Below are 19,553 nucleotides of genomic sequence, written 5' to 3'. Positions count from 1 at the left end.
TTCAGTATGATTAAATCACAGTAAATTCAAAGGAGAAAACACTGCTGAGCTTTATTTTGCAGAGGCAACTAATAAATTTTTAAGCCTATGTATTTGCAACATTTTAGCAAGTACAAAAAAATACATTTACTGTCATGATTGTCATTAAGTGTATTCTTGCACAATGAGGTCTGGCCATAATTAATGATTAATTCATTTGGAATCATCATGATAATATTAAATGTGTTTAACTCATCTGATGCTTCTGTAGAGGGAACAATTCTAGGCAATTCTTTTGTGATTTACTGGTTTTAAAGTTTAAGAGCTCTGAGCATGTGCAGGAAAATAGTTCCACATTGCTCTCTAGTGGTACAGTGGTAAATTACACCTTTCTTATGTACTGGGAGAAAACCCTCATTCTCCCTTTCTCCCAATTCACACTTAAAGCATATACATTCAAACAAAATACCTCCATAACAATATAAAAGGATATAAAAGCACTATAGCCCACTAGTTAACTAATAAATGTATAACATTTTAATAATGTATAATGTTAATATTTTATTGTTTTTCTGGAAGATCAATTATTGGATCAAACTTTATCAGGGCTGGAACAAAATCCTACTGTTTCCTCAGTAGGTCCAGAATGCAGTTTGGAAAAAGCACAATAAAGAGGCCAGACTCCTCAAAAGATGTTTATGAGCAGATAAAGTGTGAAAAGCATAAAAGAAAGCTCCTAGAAAAGGCGGTCATATGGGTTGTGGAGTCTTCCTAATACTTTATTACCTAGGTAGTTCTGCATTACTTTAGAAAAGTCAGTGAGCTTACCTGAGCTTCAAGTTACTAACTGACAGTAGGAAAATACTGAGCCAAAACATCTTCAGGACTCCTAGCTCTATAGAATATTCTTATAACAGTTACAAGTCCATTGCAAGTGTGTTTACTTTTTACGGGGCTAAGCTTTTATCACTTTTTGTTTAAATGTAAGGTTGATCTTCTCTAAGATGTGCACAGCATAATAGGCATTGGTGAAAATACAGTGATTAGTGTAATTCCTTAACCCAACAGGTAGTAAATTATAAAACTCTAGGCTCAGTTAGCATACTCTATACCGTGGCTAAAGATCAAGTGAAAGAAGCTGTCATGACTCAGATGACTTGAGATTTGATAGGTATCAATATTAGCAAGAGTCTGTTTTGGAATGACAATTACCTCAAATTTCTGGGGGTTAGGGGATGAAGAAATGATGACTGCTACTCAGGAGGATCCCTGTAACAGCTAGATGACATGTTGTCATTCAGATTAAGGTAAAAATTCAAACTAATACAATGAGAATCTTGTATTCTCAGTACCAGGTAAGGTACTTTTAATTTTTTTTTCTTTTTAAAAAAAGAAAGAATATGCGCCCTGAAAGACTGAAAGGTAATAATTCAGTAATGTTGCAGAAGCTTTTACAGAGTGCATTTTCTATGGAGCTATAAATTAAGCATCTGGGTGGTGGGGACAGAAAAATGAAGACCTGAATTTAGTGTCTCATGGACTATGCTGACCATCCGTAAGCTACAGCTGTTAACACTGATTAGGAAGTCAAAAGCTTCCTATTAAGTAGAACATTCTTTGAATCCTAATCCAAATTGGACCTGTGAATGTAAAACAATAACTTCAAATCTCCTAACAGAAACACCTGTTTCATTCTTTTATATTTACCTCCCCCCACGACTTTACCACATCATAAAGATTTTCTACTTTGTTATTGTTGCTCTAACGGTTGACATCTTGACTATGGAAGACCAGACTTCAGTATCTATTTTTCTGGGATTATATGTATATTAGCATGTAGTTTGGTATGTAGGAATCTATCCAAGGTTATAGACTAATGACCACAGGCTTGGATACCGTCCAGAGAGGTAGTTTTGCCAGGACAGGTTTATTTTACTTATTTAAATTATCTGCCAACACTGAAAAATGTGATAATTTCTCATAGAAATCTGGATTTCCAGATAATCTGACAACACTGGGACTACCCTCCATACACTAGTATCTTGGACCTGAATAGTGGCTCTACTCTTTAGATCAATCATGTGCTTTCCAAGATCCTCTCTAACCCAGTGGCTCTCATACACTGTAGCCAAATCTAACTTTTTTTTTTTTTCTCTCTCTCTCCGATTGATTAAAAACAACACACACACACACACACACACACACACACACACACACAAACACACACACCCTAAGCATTTGAGTTTGGAATTTCTGATCTCTTTTTCACTGTTCCAAGCGTTTGAGTTTGGAATTTCTGATCTCTTTTTCACTGTCTTGATAGACAGATGCACATCTTAGATAGATGCAAATATGGAGATGTGTTCAGTTGAACCAAATGGAATTTGAACTGTAAAAAAGCAATTTTAAATGGCACAAGCCTAATAAAAATGTTTACATTTTTGGTGTATAGATGATTCATATATTTGAAATCAGAGTTATTCTCTGCTGCAGTAACTCAAAAGAATGTATTTCCCAGCGATAAAAAGTGTATTTTTTGGTTTCCCTAAGTGTATTTTCACCATTTTTTCGCTGAAATGTTTTCTTCCTCCCATTGTGCTTCTAAGTCCTACCCTTCTTCACAAGCCCTAGTTCAAAGTTCATATCTTCCAGAAGTCTTTTTTGATGACCTAAATCTTCACTAATTTTTCAGACCTCTAAATGTATAGCATTCATAAGCTGTATCACATACTTCTTGTTTAATTTTACATAGTCTTTCATTGTTTTCTCTGCCCAGAATTATGTTTAGTAACCTAACAGAAATTCATCTTCTCCAAGTACTTGGATCTCAAAGAGCATTTAACACTTGTCGATTGATTACTTTCTTATTAGGAAAATAGCTTGACAACTTAAATTTTCAAAAAAGAAATATTCCCTTTTGGAGGGAAAGCAAATCACTGAATAGAAGCCCTTTGACTACTTTAGATATAATCTCATTTTTTTTCTTCTTACTGTATTATAGCTCTTGAATCCATGTGGTTTAGAATGTCAGTATCTTTAACATTAATACTTAGGTCACCTACAAATTTTTGGAAGAAAACTTAATCAGATCAATTTTTATAGATGCCTGTCAGAGATAAACACACTCATTGTAAGGCTTTTTTATTTTGATATAAAACCCAGATACAGAAAACCACATACAACAAATGTGTAGTTTAATGAAGTATTATAAATTGAAGTTCAACATGTTTCTTTGCTCTGTTTTCTGCAAACTGTCATTTAGGTCCAGAGGCTAGATCAGACTAAGTAGGTTTGATCCCTTTGGCAAAACTCTAGAGGGTAGTCTGTTCTTTCATCAGGAAGCACGTACTGTCTCATTGTCTCTGTTTTATCTTAGCAATTATTAATGCTTAATGCTTAGATCCATTCATTAATGAGGGCTGTAAAACAGCAATATTTTAATTCTATCGTTTGGTTTTTATTTGTTAGCTAGAATTATGTTCTGAGTTCACAACCTCAGAAATGGCCAACTGCTATGATTCTTTTAAATACCTTTATCAAATTATGCATTTATGTATGTTTGATGAGTTTCCATACATCACAGCACTTACGCTTTTCTGTGTGCAGATTATCCTTATCTCTGATCTGAGGGAGGCTCTTCGAATTGACTCCTGAACCCATTTGATATGATTTTATTAGTTGCTTCCATTCTATCTAGTATGTCAAGATATTTCAGGTTCATTTGGCATGTTTTCTACTTTAAGAATCAACCAGTTCTGCAAGAAGCTGTTTCTTCGTAATAGGAATTATTTTTCCCCCATACAGTAGTCTGTGTGTTCAGGATGCTTATTGCAACCAAGTCCAGACTTTTTTTAGCAGAAAGAGCTGGAACAGAGAAAAAGTACAATTTTGAGTTCAAACTTATTAGGAACACAGACTTTATTTAACCTTTTCTGTATTACATCTCTAGGTCTTTTCATCTGCACCAAGAATCTGGTTCTCAGGGTCATAGGGGATGATAGAATATCTCATGTTTATTCATTTGCTTTATTCCATGTTACATTAGTCTCAAAATAATAATAAAAATGTCAACATCAATAATAATTATTGAAACATTTATCTTTGCATATACTGTCATTAGTTTTTAATTTTGTCTTAAGGTTGTACTACATCTATAATATCAAAACATGTCGCCATTACAAAATAAAATATCTTTCCTTTAACTTAGTCTTAGTTTATTAAATGTTTGTTCTCCAGTTAGCTATTACATCAATATCTCTTCTGGTCATTTTGTATTCCTGAAGCTCAGTTACTAGTAGTTCTGGGGATCAGGGAACAATATTACTGAGTGCTTGCAAGTTAATAACAGTTTGACTGTACCCTTTATGTTTAAAGGTAACTTGTTGACTATAAAACCTTCAATTACATTTTCTTATGTTGAGTATCTAAAGTTACTCTAATCTTTTTTTTTTTTTTTTTTTTTTTTGAGACAGAGTCTGCTCTGTTGCCCAGCCTGGAGTGCAGTGGCGCGATCTCGGCTCACTGCAAGCTGCACCTCCCGGGTTCACACCATTCTCCTGCCTCAGCCTCCCTAGTAGCTGGGACTACAGGTGCTTGCTACCACACCCGGCTGATTTTTTCTATTTTTAGTAGAGATGGGGTTTCACCGTGTTCGCCAGGATGATCACGATCTCCTGACTTCGTGATCCACCTGCCTCAGCCTCCCAAAGTGCTGGGATTACAGACGTGAGCCACCGTGCCTGGCCAAAGTTAGTCTAATTTCTTCTGCTCTAAAATGTTATAGAAAGACTAGTAATCTAATTTTTTTCTAAGTCATACATTATTTTTGTCCAGATGCCTAAAAAATTATTTTAAATCAGCAAATTTTGTAGTTATTTATTCTGTTTTTATTTTCCTTTGAATTTTCTTCACCAAGGACTCCTATTATCTGTATGTTAGATCTTACTTCTCTAACTTCAATATGTATCACTTTCTCCTGAATCCTTGTTCAGTCTTCTTAATTTCTTTTGTTATGTTTTTGCTTTTTACTTGTATTCATCTGGTTACCCTTCATGTCTAAAATTTTTTAATTTACATATATATATTTCTTGAGTTATACCACCTCATTTCTGAGTTTTATGATTTTGTTACTTTTTCATATCTGGCATCATTTTCTTAATGTAGTTTAGTTCATTTTGAAATCATAAATTGCATTTTTTTTCTTTTTTTAAATTATACTTTAAGTTCTAGGGTACATGTGCACAACATGTAGTTTTGTTACATATATATACATGTGCCATGTTGGTGTGCTGTACCCATTAACTCATCATTTACATTAGGTATATCTCCTAATGCTATTCCTCCCCCTTATCCCCTCCCCACAATAGGACCCAGTGTGTGACGTTCCCCTTCCTGTGTCCAAGTGATCTCATTGTTCAGTTCCCACCTATGAGTGAGAACATGCGGTATTTGGTTTTCTGTTCTTGCGATAGTTTGCTGAGAATGAAGGTTTCCAGCTGCGTCCATGTCCCTACAAAGGACATGAACTCATCCTTTTTTATGGCTGCATAGCATTCCATGGTGTATATGTGCCACATTTTCTTAATCCAGTCTGTCACTGATGGACATTTGGGTTGATTCCAAGTCTTTGCTATTGTGAATAGTGCTGCAATAAACATATGTGTGCATGTGTCTTTATAGCAGCATGACTTATAATCCTTTGGGTATATCCACAATAGTGGGATGGCTGGGTCAAATGGTATTTCTAGTTCTAGATCCTTGAGGAATAGCCACACTGTCTTCCACAATGGTTGAACTAGTTTACAGTCCCACCAATGATGTAAAAGTGTTCATATTTCTCCACATCCTCTCCAGCACCTGTTGTTTCCTGATTTTTTAATGATTGCCATTCTAACTGGTGTGAGATGGTATCTCATTGTAGTTTTGATTTGCATTTCTCTGATGGCGAGTGATGATGAGCATTTTTTCATGTGTTTGTTGGCTGTATGAATGTCTTCTTTTGAGAAGCGTCTGTTCATATCCTTTGCCCACTTTTTGATGGGGTTGTTTGTTTTTTCTTGTAAATTTGATTGAGTTCTTTATAGGTTCTGGATATTAGCCCTTTGTCAGATGAGTAGATTGCAAAAATTTTCTCCCATTCTGTAGGTTGCCTGTTCACTCTGATGGTAATTTCTTTTGCTGTGCAGAAGCTCTTTAGTTTAATTAGATCCTATTTGTCAATTTTGGCTTTTGTTGCCATTGCTTTTGGTGTTTTAGATATGAAGTCCTTGCCCATGCCTATATCCTGAATAGTATTGCCTAGGCTTTCTTTCAGAGTTTTTATGGTTTTAGGCCTAACGTTTAAGTCTCTAATCCATCTTGAATTATTTTTCATATAAGGAGTAAGGAAGGGATCCAGTTTCAGCTTTCTACATGTGGCTAGCCAATTTTCCCAGCACCATTTATTAAATAGGGAATCCTTTCCCCATTTCTTGTTTTTGTCAGGTTTGTCAAAGATCAGATGGCTGTAGATCTGTGGTATTACTTCTGAGGGCTCTGTTCTGTTCCATTGGTCTATATCTCTGTTTCGGTACCAGTACCATGCTGTTTTGGTTACTGTAGCCTTGTAGTATAAACTTGAAGTCAGGTAGCATGATGCCTCCAGCTTTGTTCTTTTTGCTTAGGATTGTTTTGACAATGTGGGCTCTTTTTTGGTTCCATATGAACTTTAAAGCAGTTTTTCCAATTCTGTGAAGAAAGTCATTGGTAGCTTAATGGGGATGGCATTGAATCTATAAATCACCTTGGGCAATATGGCCATTTTCACAATATTGATTCTTCCTATCCATGAGCATGGTATGTTCTTCCATTTGTTTGTGTCCTCTTTTATTTCACTGAGCAGTGGTTTGTAGTTCTCCTTGAAGAGGTCCTTCACATCCCTTGTAAGTTGGATTCCTAGGTATTTTATTCTCTGAAGCAATGTGAATGGGAATTCATTCATGATTTGGCTCTCTGTTTGTCTGTTATTGGTGTATAAGAATGCTTGTGATTTTTGCACATTGATTCTGTATCCTGAGATTTACTGAAGTTGCTTATCAGCTTAAGAGGATTTTAGGCTGAGACGATGGGGTTTTCTAAATATATAATCATGTCATCAGCAAACAGGGACAATTTGACTTCTTCTTTTCCTAATTGAATACCCTTTATTTCTTTCTCTTGCCTGATTACTCTGGCCGGAACTTCTAACACTATGTTGAATAGGAGTGGTGAGAGAGGGCATCCCTGTCTTGTGCCAGTTTTCAAAGGGAATTTTTCCAGTTTTTGCCCATTCAGTATGATATTGGCTGTGGGTTTGTCATAAATAGCTCTTATTATTTTTACACACGTTCCATCAATACCAAATCTATTGAGAGTTTTTAGCATGAAGGGCTGTTGAATTTTGTCAAAAGTCTTTTCTGCATCTATTAAGATAATCATGTGGTTTTTGTCTTTGGTTCTGTTTATATGCTGGATTACATTTATTGATTTGCGTATGTTGAACTAGCCTTGCATCCCAGGGATGAAGCCTACTTGATCATGATGGATAAGCTTTTTGATGTGCTGTTGGATTCGGTCTGCCAGTATGTTATTGAGGATTGTTGCATCGATGTTCATCAGGGATATTGGTCTAAAATTTTCTTTTTTTTAGTTGTATCTCTGCCAGGCTTTGGTATCAGGATGATGTTGGCCTCATAAAATGAGTTAGGGAAGATTCCCTCTTTTTCTTTTTCTTTTTTTTTTTTTTTTTTTTGAGACGGAGTCTTGCTCTGTGCCCCAGGCTGGAGTGCAGTGGCGCGATCTCGGCTCACTGCAAGCTCCGCCCCCCCGGGTTCACGCCATTCTCCTGCCTCAGCCTCCCAAGTAGCTGGGACTACAGGCGCCCACCACCTCGCCCGGCTAATTTTCTTGTATTTTTAGTAGAGACGGGGTTTCACCGTGTTAGCCAGGATGGTCTCGATCTCCTGACCTCGTGATCCGCCCGTCTCGGCCTCCCAAAGTGCTGGGATTACAGGCTTGAGCCACCGCGCCCGGCCAGATTCCCTCTTTTTCTATTGATTGGAATAGTTTCAGAAGGAATGGTACCAACTCCTCCTTGTACCTCTGGTAGAATTAGGCTGTGAATTCGTCTGGTGGTGGACTTTTTTTGGTTGGTAGGCTATTAATTATTGCCTCAATTTCAGAGCCTGCTATTGTTCTATTCAGGGATTCAACTTCTTCCTGGTTTAGTCTTGGGAGAGTGTAAGTGTCCAGGAAATTATCCATTTCTTCTAGGTTTTCTAGTTTATTTGTGTAGAGGTGTTTATAGTATTCTCTGATGGTAGTTTCTATTTCTGTGGGGTCGGTGGTGATATCCCCTTTACCATTTTTTTTATCGCGTCTATTTGATTCTTCTCTCTTTTCTTCTTTATTAGTCTTGCTAGTGGTCTATAAATTTTGTTGATCTTTTCAAAAACCCAGCTCCTGGATTCATTGATTTTTTGGAGGTTTTTTTGTGTCTCTATCTCCTTCATTTCTGCTCTGATCTTAGTTATTTCTTGCCTTCTGCTAGCTTTTGAATGTGTTTGCTCTTGCTTCTCTAGTTCTTTTAATTTTGATGTTAGAATGTCAATTTTAGATCTTTCCAGCTTTCTCTTGTGGGCATTTAGTGCTATAAATTTCCCTCTACAAACTGCTTTAAATGTGTCCCAGAGATTCTGGTTTGTTGTATCTTTGTTCTCATTGGTTTCAAAGAACATCTTTATTTCTGCCTTCATTTTGTAATGTACCCAGTAGTCATTCAGGAGCAGGTTATTCCATTTCCATGTAGTTGAGCGGTTTTGATTGAGTTTCTTAGTCCTGAGTTCTAGTTTGATTGCACTGTGGTCTGAGAGACAGTTTGTTATAATTTCTGTTCTTTTACATTTACTGAGGAGTGCTTTACTTCCAACTCTGTGGTCAATTTTGGAATAAGTGCAATGTGATGCTGAGAAGAATGTATATTCTGTTGATTTGGGGTAGAGAGTTCTGTAGATGTCTATTAAGTCCGGTTGGTGCAGATTTGAGTTCAATTCCTGGATATCCTTGTTAACTTTCTGTCTCGTTGATCTGCCTAATGTTGACAGTGGGATGTTGAAGTCTCCCATTATTATTGTATGGGAGTCTAAGTCTCTTTGTAAGTCTCTAAGGACTTGCTTTATGAATCTGGGTGCTCCTGTATTGGGTGCATATATATTTAGGATAGTTAGCTCTTCCTGTTGAATTGATCCCTTTACCATTATGTAATGGCCTTCTTTGTCTCTCTTGATTTTTGATGGTTTAAAGTCTGTTTTATCAGAGACTAGGACTGCAACCCCTGCTTTTTTTTTGTTTTCCATTTGCTTGGTAGATCTTCCTCCATCCCTTTATTTTGAGCCTGTGTGTGTCTCTGCATGTGAGATGGGTCTCCTGAATACAGCAGACTGATGAGTCTTGACTCTTCATCCAATTTGCCAGTCTGTGTCTTTTTATTGGACCATTTAGTCCATTTACATTTAAGGTTAATATTGTTATGTGTGAACTTGATCCTGCCATTATGATATTAACTGGTTATTTTGCTCATTAGTTTATGCAGTTTCTTCCTAGCATCGATGGACTTTACATTTTGACATGTTTTTGTAATGGCTGGTACCAGTTGTTCCTTTCCATGTTTAGTGCTTCCTTCAGGATCTCTTGTAGGGCAGGCCTGGTGGTGACAAAATCTCTAAGCATTTGCTTATCTGTAAAGGATTTTATTTCTGCTTCACTTATGAAACTTAGTTTGGCTGGATATGAAATTCTGGGTTGAAAATTCTTTTCTTTAAGAATGTTGAATATTGACCCCCACTCTCTTCTGGCTTGGAGAGTTTCTGCCGAGAGATCTGCCGTTAGTCTATGGGCTTCCCTTTGTGTGTAACCCGACCTTTCTCTCTGGATGCCCTTAACATTTTTTCCTTCATTTCAACTTTGGTGAATCTGACAATTATGTGTCTTGGAGTTGCTCTTCTCGAGGAGTATCTTTGTGGAATTCTCTGTATTTCCTGAATTTGAATGTTGGCCTGCCTTACTAGATTGGGGAAGTTCTCCTGGATGATATCCTGTAGAGTGTTTTCCAACTTGGTTCCATTTTGCCTGTCACTTTCAGGCACACCAATCAGACATAGATTTGGTCTTTTCACATAATCCCATACTTCTTGGAGGCTTTGTTCATTTTTTTTTTACTCTTTTTTTCTCTATACTTCTCTTCTAGCTTCATTTCATTCATTTGATCTTCAATTGCTGATACTCTTTTTTGCAGTCAATTGAGTCAGTTACTGAAGCTTGTGCATTTGTCATGTAGTTCTCGTGCCATGGTTTTCACCTCTATCAGTTTTTTTAAGGTCTTCTCTGCATTGATTATTCTAGTTATCCATTCATCCATTCTTTTTTCAAGGTTTTTAGTTTCTTTGCGCTGGTTACCTAGTTCCTCCTTTAGCTCTGAGAAGTTTGATCAACTGAAGCCTTCCTCTCTCAACTCGTCAAAGTCATTCTCTGTCCAGCTTTGTTGTCTTGCTGGCGATGAACTGTGTTCCTTTGGAGGGGGAGATGCGCTCCAATTTTTTGAATTTCGAGCTTTTCTGCACTGCTTTTTCCTCATCTTTGTGGTTTTATCTGACTGTCGTCTTTGATGATGGTGACGTACTGATAGGGTTTTGGTGTGGGTGTCCTTTCTGTTTGTTAGTTTTCCTTCTAACAGTCAGGACCCTCAGCTGTAAGTCTGTTGGAGTTTGCTTGAGGTCCATTCCAGACTCTGTGTGCCTGGGTATCAGCAGCAGAAGCTGCAGAAGATAGAATATTGCTGAACAGCGAGTGTTGCTGTCTGATTCTTATTCTGGAAGCTTCGTCTCAGGGGTGTACCCCACTGTGTGAGGTGTGAGGTGTTGGTCTGCACCTAGTGGGGGATGTCTCCCAGTTACGCTGCTCAGGGGTTAGGGACCCACTTGAGCAGGCAGTCTGTCTGTTCTCAGATCTGAACCTCCATGCTGGGAGATCCACTGCTCTCTTCAAAGCTGTCAGACGGGGGCATTTACCTCTGCTGAGGTTTCTGCTGCTTTTTGTTGTTGTTGTTTAGCTGTGCCCTGTCCCCAGAAGAGGAGTCTACAGAGGCAGGCAGGCCGGCCTCCTTGAACTGTGGTGGGCTCCACCCAATTTGAGCTTCCTGGCAGCCCTGTTTACCTACTTAAGCCTCAGCAATGGCAGGCGCCCCTCCCCCAGCCTCACTGCTGCCTTGCAGTTAGATCTCAGACTGCTGTGCTAGCAAGGAGGGAGGCTCCGTGGGCGTGGGACCCTCTGGGCCAGGTGTGGGATATAATCTCCTGGTGTGCCATTTGCTAAGACCCTTGGTAAAGTGCAGTATTAGGGTGGGAGTTATCCGATTTTCCAGGTGTTGTGTGTCTCAATTTCCTTTGGCTAGGAAAAGGAATTCCCTTCCTCCTTGAGCTTCCCAGGTGAGGCGATGCCTCAACCTGCTTCAGCTCTGGCTGGTTGGGCTGCATCCGCGGACCAACGCCAACTGTCCCACACACCCCAGTGAGATGAACCCAGTACCTCAGTTGAAAATGCAGAAATCGCCCATCTTCTGTGTCGCTCACGCTGGGAGCTGGAGGCTGGAGCTATTCCTATTCGGCCATCTTGGTCGCCCCCCACCCCCATAAATTGCAGTTTTGATCTATTTTTCTTGGGTATTTTCTTCTACTTTTTATCCATTTTCTGTAATATTCTATAGGAATGATATTCTATTTTATTTTTTCTTATGGTAATTTGTAAAGAAATTTACCTCAATACATTTTTATTGCTTATATTAATGCAATTTGTTTTTTCTGTTCTTTCAGAAATTCAGAGAGCTCTTCTCAATACACAGAGCTCACTGTCCTGTTCTTTTCATTAGACAGGGTTCCCCAAACTACAGGTTACAGGTAGAATCTGGCCCAGGTCTTGTTCTTGTATGGACGCCTGAGTTATGAGTGGTTCCCACATTTTTGAAGAGTTGTAAACAAATAAACAGAGATAAAAATGTGACAGAAATAATGTGACATTCAAAGCTAAAGTATTTACTATTTGGGCCTATAAAAGTTTGCCAGCTCCGGATACAGACTAAAAACTATGGCAGCTTGCTTTCTGAATTTTCATGGTTCTTCTTCTCTCCTGCTTTTATCTGGACTTTCTCTCCCCTTCATCAATATTGTTTCAGTCTTACATATATCTTACATCAGTTCCCAGGGGGTTGTCCCCAGTTTGGGCCCAGTCCTAGAGAGGAGACTTTGCCGGTCAGTTTTGAGTGTTTAAATTTGTTGTTCTGAAACTGATCTGCTGTGCTTTCCAGCATTAGCTGATACTTATTTTAGAATTATCCTGTTTTTAGGTTTGATGCTTCCCTTTGATGTTTCTTACACAGATGCAGACAACAAACAAATGATGAGGCTGTTGGTTGTTTATTCACACCCACTTGTATATTAGGGTTCGAGGGCACGCATCATCATACAGGTTTGCAGCGAGTGGCTAAATGCTTTTGGTTTCCTACCTAGTCGTTCAGTATGTTTTCATATGGGATTGAGGAAGATCAAAAAACCCTATTGCTACCACCCACTGCCACTTTCCTTTCTGAATCGAACTCACTCATTCTTAAATAATTTACCAAGTAGATTATATGAAATTTGTTTTGAGGAAAATGTTTGCCCTGAGTATTTCAGTATGTTAAATAAATCAACACATTCATATTGTTTCTGTTTTTCCTCCAGAGTCAAGTTCCCATTATGTAATCTCCCTAAAAGCTTTTAACAATGCTGGAGAAGGAGTTCCTCTTTATGAAAGTGCCACCACCAGGTCTATAACAGGTAAGTGAAATTGTTAATCTTCCTCTGACAAAGTAGTATTTGATTTATGGTGAAAAAAGAAAAACTAAAATAAAATACAAAGAAACAAAAATGAATATATTGTTTCATTATCCTCTGATAATCCTCAGAGAATTATTATCCTCTGAGTCTGATATGTACACATGTATACATACACACAGATGCATGCATTTTTTTATTTCTTTGGTTGTCAGAATTAAGTGGGAGGAATTCAGTTTGTAAATTCGCACATGGGCTTAGAGAATATAGATCTCTCAGTCTGTTTCTTCCCAATAGCATCATAGTTTTGTTGCCCTGATACCATGTTTCCATCTCCTGAGCAGCTTGTCTCAAATCAATGCCATCTTTGTCCCTGCATAAAGGTTGCCAAATGCCTAAATATACACTTGCTTCTCCATACAGTGTCTTTCAAACTAAGATGACAAAGAAGAGCTGGCCATTGGGGGTAGTTTGCATTAGGCTGAGTGACACAGGTGGTATTGTCCTGAGCTGGGCCTCTGGGTCACCCAAGCAGTGCCCAGGGCCTCAGAACATTAAAGGGATAGCTGATTTAAGGCCTTGTCACCCTTAGGAATTTTACTGTTAGTTGGACTGTAAAGGCAGTACATAAGAGTAAAAGGGCTCAGGAAACTGAGATAGAAATGGGTAAGATGGTGAGATCCAAACTATTTATGGAGGCTATTTGTTAGCATGCCTAGGATTAATCCAAAATACAATAAGCAACACATTTGTAGGGCTATTCAGAGTCCCTGGAAAGTCACTTGACTACTTCCCCAACCCCCTGCCACAGACTTATGTCTGAAATCTCCAAGTAAAACCCAAGTTCCCTTTCTCATTAATACATTGAACCTGTCCCCTCACACCCTTCAGACCTCATTTAATTTGTCAGATATTGTCCCCTTAATGAAAGCAAAGGATCTGAGATAGCAAGCACCAGAGAACATGAGATGTTACTGAAGTTTGAAATTTGGATGAGTTGGAAGAAATAGTTATAAAATAAATAGTGGAATCCCGTGGCTTCTACTTCTGCCCAAATTTGTATGAACTGAAGGCAGTTTGTTTGCCAAATGTACAAGCTTCATTCATAGACTGTCTTAAGAATACAATTGTTCTTTGAATTCATAATTGTTATGTGATGGTCTCCAGAATATACTGTCACTGTATTAATTTTAGTAGTATTATTTAAGGCAAAGTTGCTATTGTAGTCTCTTTGAATCTTTGGCCATTGTTTCCAGGTTTAAGTTCTTTCTAAAGTGGAATGCAAATTTTTGGGCGGATGTCAGTATATTTATTTATCTGTGGAGACCGTATATACCATTCATTGTATAATCAAAGGGATTCATGACTTCTCTAAAAGAGTAAATAACCCAGAGAATATTTACTATCAAATGTGTTATCTCCAAATATTGAGAGATGAGAAAAATTGAAGTTCAGGATACAAACTAAGAGCTAACATGATGGGTGTCTGGGATTTTAACTTTATTCTCTTGCTCTGCTAGCAACAATATTCTTTCAGAGCAAACAGGCCACTTTGGCTGCACCATTGTGTCCCATAATTTTCCTTTAGTGACCATCTCTGTCCTGCCTATAGTAAAAGATCCCCAGGAGATTCTCGTCGCCATGGTGACTTGGCACTTGTGATCAGGCCATGCGAAATGATACTACAGTCAGTCTTTTCAAGCTCTTATTCTCTTCCCAAAACTAATGGCCACAAGGAAGGACCACTGAGGTGGCAAATAAAAATCACTTTTCAATCAGAAACTGGTAAAGCTGAAATAATTCAAATAAACTGAAAGTAAGTTGTTCAGAAAGAACCATTGGAGTCATCAGCTTCATTCTTCTTAGCATTTGTTGCATTAATTCTAGCATATTGCATTCCCAAAGTGGTTTCTAAAACACCAGTGATCCAGGCAATTTTTGTTTTCTGATGACTCAGATCCTGAAGGAACTGAGAATTGAAATAATACTAATAGTTGGAATTTGTGTGAGGAATTTTCTTACTGAAGAAAAGCCAGTTAAGGGGTTCAAGAAGAATGTGTGATTCCAGCCCTTTTCAAAGGAAAAAAAACAAACAAACACTTTTTCTGGAAGTGGCAGAATTATTTTATTTTGCTTTCATATGTCATGGAGAACAAAGGACAGATGAAATAAAAGGTTAAGGAAACTCAATTAATAAATGTGTCAGTGCCATGCAGAAGACATCCTCTATCTCTAAGCTTCTGCAAAGGAGTACCATGCACTGTCTTGAACAAGGGCCCGTATAATGTAACTAAAAAATATATCACAGGCAATAAAACCTCAAGCTAGAATAAGCATCAGGCTATGGAGTTGTCTACACACATGTGCCCACAGATGTTGGTGAGCTCTGGAGCCTCATTCCGTATTGGGAATATCAGCATTAGAGCTGCTGAAAGTCTCACCTGGCCAAATGCATTAGTTGTCTCATTTTTGCTGTAAAGCCCTTTATTTCTTGTTGTCTGAAGGACAAGATATCTTGAGCCTGGAGAAGGGAAAAGGATAAAAATCAGAAGACTAATAAAATATGCTGCTGAATTGATTTATTGTCAACTGCTTTATCAATGTTAAAATGAAGTACAATCCACATGTAAAATTGCATTATTATTTTTAGAGTTCATTTTTTTTTTTTTAGATAGGGTCTCATTCTGTTGCCCAAGCTGGAGTGCAGTGGTGCAGTCATGGCTCACCGTAGCCTTGACCTCCCGGGCTCAAGTGATCCTCCCACCTAAGTCTCCTGGGTAGCTGGGACTACAGGTGTGTGCCACCTACCTGGCATTTTTTTTTTTTTGAGATGGAGTCTTGCTATGTTGCCCAGGCTGGTCTTGAACTCCTGGCCCCAAATAATCCTCCTGCTTCAGCCTTCCTAAGTGTTGGTTTTACAGGCGTGAGTCACCACACCCATCTAAAGTTCATTTTGAATGTTAATATAATGACTGAACATTCATGGGCACTTACCGAAACACCTGTTAGGAATCAAACGGATTTCTTTCTTAGCAAAAATTCTGAGGCTATATTTTGTCTTTTACTAAACTTTTTTTTCAATTATTTTGAATGTAACCACTCAAAGTCAGTGTATAAATCACCCAGTAGTAGGAAGAGAAAAAAAATTGTGTAGCAACAAAAGAATGTGTTAAATTCAATTATTCAAATATTAATAGTTTCTGACCTGAGAGAAAAAGACTATTAATATATGCAATATGTATTAATAGCTGTGCTTGCTATGCATGATAATGCTGTGCTTTGTTGGAAATGCTCTATATCTGCATCAAACACTAGGTTTTTGTAACAGTTTAACACTTGAAATTGCCTAGTGCAACACAAGAAGTGAATGTTTTGTTATTTAATTTTAATTTGTTTAAACTTAAATAGTTCATATAACTAGTGTTCATTTTACTAGCACAGTTCTGGAGGAAGTGTCATGTAGGATGACAAGCCACACCTGAAAAAAATATTATTCCATAAAATGGGAAATATAAAACTTGGCCAAGGATAGAAATTTCTGGACTGTGTAAGTCCATCGGTAAAATACCACCCAACACCCTTCCTTGAAATTTGAGAGAAGCATTCTGGAACTGACTCCAAGAAACTCAATAACAATAGTCATGAATAGTATACTCATTTAAGATCAGAAATAGCAGGATTGACTATTACCATTTCTTGAAGAAGAATCTCCGTATTTCAAAACCTTATGAATGGCACCTGTGAAAAACTCTACAGTTAATATGTTTACCAATGAACCTGAATTAATAAAACAAAGAGGGTAATCCAGTAACATAGGTCAAAAAAGGAGTCTGTAAATTAGAGAACCTCCCATATGTATATCACGTTCTTCTTGTAAAGTCAGATAAAAATAGAAACAAGTAAAGCAAAGTAGCACCTGCTTTAATTTGGCAAATATGTCTTCCACTGCTACACAAATCTGATGAATGATTGAAATCCTTGTGGAGACTGCAACATCTTCTCTTTCCCCTTCATCATTTTATAAATCCATTTGAGTTTAAAGGATGCCTTAATAAAAATAGACATCAAAGAAAACACAGAAAGCCTGGGCTCTGTCATTAAATTTTAAACACAACTCTCCTCTCTCTCTCTCTCTCTCTCTCTCTCCTTTTTTTCCAGTTTTTGTTTTCAGTTTTATATTTTGCTCCAAAGACCACAGACTAGTAAACTACTAAATAATTCATTGGAAAACAGGTGATGAATAGGAGATAGGCATTTGAAATGCAGTGGACAAAGTGAAGTAATCATCAAAACCTGCCAGCAGTCAATCCACTTTAAACTAGGTTGTTGAAAAAAATAAACCATGTATTATGCTGCTGTAGACACCCAACATTTTAGTAGGTCTCATCTCCCCAAATGTCATCATATGCCCAGTCTGAGAGTTACATTATCACATCTTATTATTTTTGTTAGAATATAATACACTACATAATATAAAGATATTTTTAAATGTAAATGTTTTAAGTATAAAATCAAATGTTCAAAGTTAGACTATTACTATGGCCACAAAATCAGCTTTCCTTATTCTGATATCACAGCATAAACCTGATTACAAGAGAATTTTGTTTTATAAAACAAAATTTTGGAGAATTTTGTAAAGACACACACATTATTGTGCAGATTCTCATTATATTATGGATCAAAGCATGTGTATACCTCAGTGCAAATCTCATAAGTCTGTAGGTAGTTAATCCTGTCTTCCCATCCAATAATATAAAATGTTAGGAATGTGGAATATGGGAACTCCTACCAAGACTAAAAACTTAGCTAATTACTCTCTGGGAATGTGGGTAAAATCACACTTCTACATTTTCAAGGATTCCAGTCTAAGAAAGCCTGACAAATCAGGTGCTGTCTGAAACTTAGTTATCAAATATATAATTGATCCATGGGATCATGTGTACCTGGTCACTCTGGCTTTGTGCAATCACAGTCACACACAGGTTGCTGTGGATGTCGGGGTACTTTGTTCTTTATTATTTATTTATTTCTTGCCTAGGAAATGTGTTTGTGGATACAAGCTAAGCAACAACGAAAACATTAGGGAAACCCTATTAAGTTAGACAAGGGGGAGAAAATAAACAAAAAATTAGGTATTAGATAAACAATTAGTTTTTTTGTAGACAGAAATAAACCAGAACCCCTTTTTTATCTTATTATTTTAAATTATGTAGTAATAAAACTGTTAGATTCTATGACTGTATCTTTTAAGAAGCAATGTGCAACATTTTAAAAATGGACTTTAAAATATATAAGCAGAAGTGACAGTCAAATTGATAAAACCACTCTATAAGGGAATGAGTAAATTATAGAAAATATTCAATTACTTTTTTGCAATATAGCAATACTGTTTCTAATGTGTTTTCCGATTGAATTAATTACTTTTTTTTCTGTTCTTCTCATGTTCCCTTTCATCATTATTGCCATGCATTTAACTCATTGTGATGTGTTACCACTGATATTTATTTTTTAACGCTTTTATTTATGTATGTATTTGTTTGTTTCATTTGGTGGGTTTTTTAAACCCAGATCCCACTGACCCAGTTGATTATTATCCTTTGCTTGATGATTTCCCCACCTCGGTCCCAGATCTCTCCACCCCCATGCTCCCACCAGTAGGTGTACAGGCTGTGGCTCTTACCCATGATGCTGTGAGGGTCAGCTGGGCAGACAACTCTGTCCCTAAGAACCAAAAGACATCTGAGGTGCGACTTTACACTGTCCGGTGGAGAACCAGCTTTTCTGCGAGTGCAAAATACAAGGTGAAGTTCTACTTGATAGCATTAAATTTAAAATGAACTGACAGTTGTTTAATGCATTGTTTTAAACCCCTCCTGGACTGTTATGAGTCATTTTGTTGCTGTGTATCTATGTGGAAAAACGAAGTATTTTAATAACTCAATATCTAAAATTAACATGAGAATAATTGTATTTTAGGAAACAATTCTAAGGCAAGGTTCAGGAAAATATCAAGTGCTGTAAAATGTTATTTGATTTTCACCAGATGCTGAGTTCGTATAAATGATTTGATTCTGTACAAGAGAATGTCATTGTCCCTCGAAAATAGCAGAGATCTATGTTAATTTTCTGGATAGATTTTGGTATCTTTTTTTTTCCATTTGGAATCTAGATTGATTTCCAAAGCGGCTCTGTTAATGTCACAGAGACCCATCTTTCAGTGAATATAACTGGGAATAGATAACTTGAAGATATTTTTTGTAGCCTCAGTACTCTAAGCCATTAACATCTACTTCATTTAGCCTTGAAAACACCCTCATGTGGTAAAGAAAACTCACAATCCACACTCCCCTTTAGCTAATATGAATTCATTCACCAGCTCTCCGTTCTTGTCTAGTCATCTCACAGCCTCTTTAAGAGCTCCTCAGGGATACGTATTTGAGACAGTCATTACCACTTTCAAATCTCTATCAACCAGCCTCAGGGATCATAACAACTAGTTATATACTAAGATAATTTTGTTACCTCCTGAAACTACTATGATTTTAGTATATATAGAAAATATACAAATGTAGACAAAAATGAGAAGATTAACAAGTAGTTGTCAAGAACCTACGATGTACCTAGAAATATACTACATCAGAGAGATGGTTTATTTTGAAAGAAAACATGGTGTAGTCATTGTTACTTATTACA

At 37.3% G+C, this 19,553-nt stretch overlaps 1 protein-coding gene across 1 annotated transcript in view; it reads left to right on the top strand.

The window, feature by feature from the left end:
* Positions 1-19,553, top strand: part of DCC (DCC netrin 1 receptor) — a 1,221,566-nt gene that overhangs the window by 1,056,071 nt on the left and 145,942 nt on the right. The window contains exons 16-17 of the mRNA XM_025365180.1: positions 12,768-12,863; positions 18,429-18,661. Coding sequence (XP_025220965.1) covers positions 12,768-12,863; positions 18,429-18,661 — 329 coding nt within the window. The remainder of the gene's footprint in view (positions 1-12,767; positions 12,864-18,428; positions 18,662-19,553) is intronic.

Source organism: Theropithecus gelada, chromosome 18, assembly GCF_003255815.1.
Source record: "Theropithecus gelada isolate Dixy chromosome 18, Tgel_1.0, whole genome shotgun sequence".
In the NCBI taxonomy this organism is placed as follows: Eukaryota; Metazoa; Chordata; class Mammalia; order Primates; family Cercopithecidae; genus Theropithecus; species Theropithecus gelada.
This window is presented reverse-complemented; position numbering and strand designations above follow the sequence as displayed.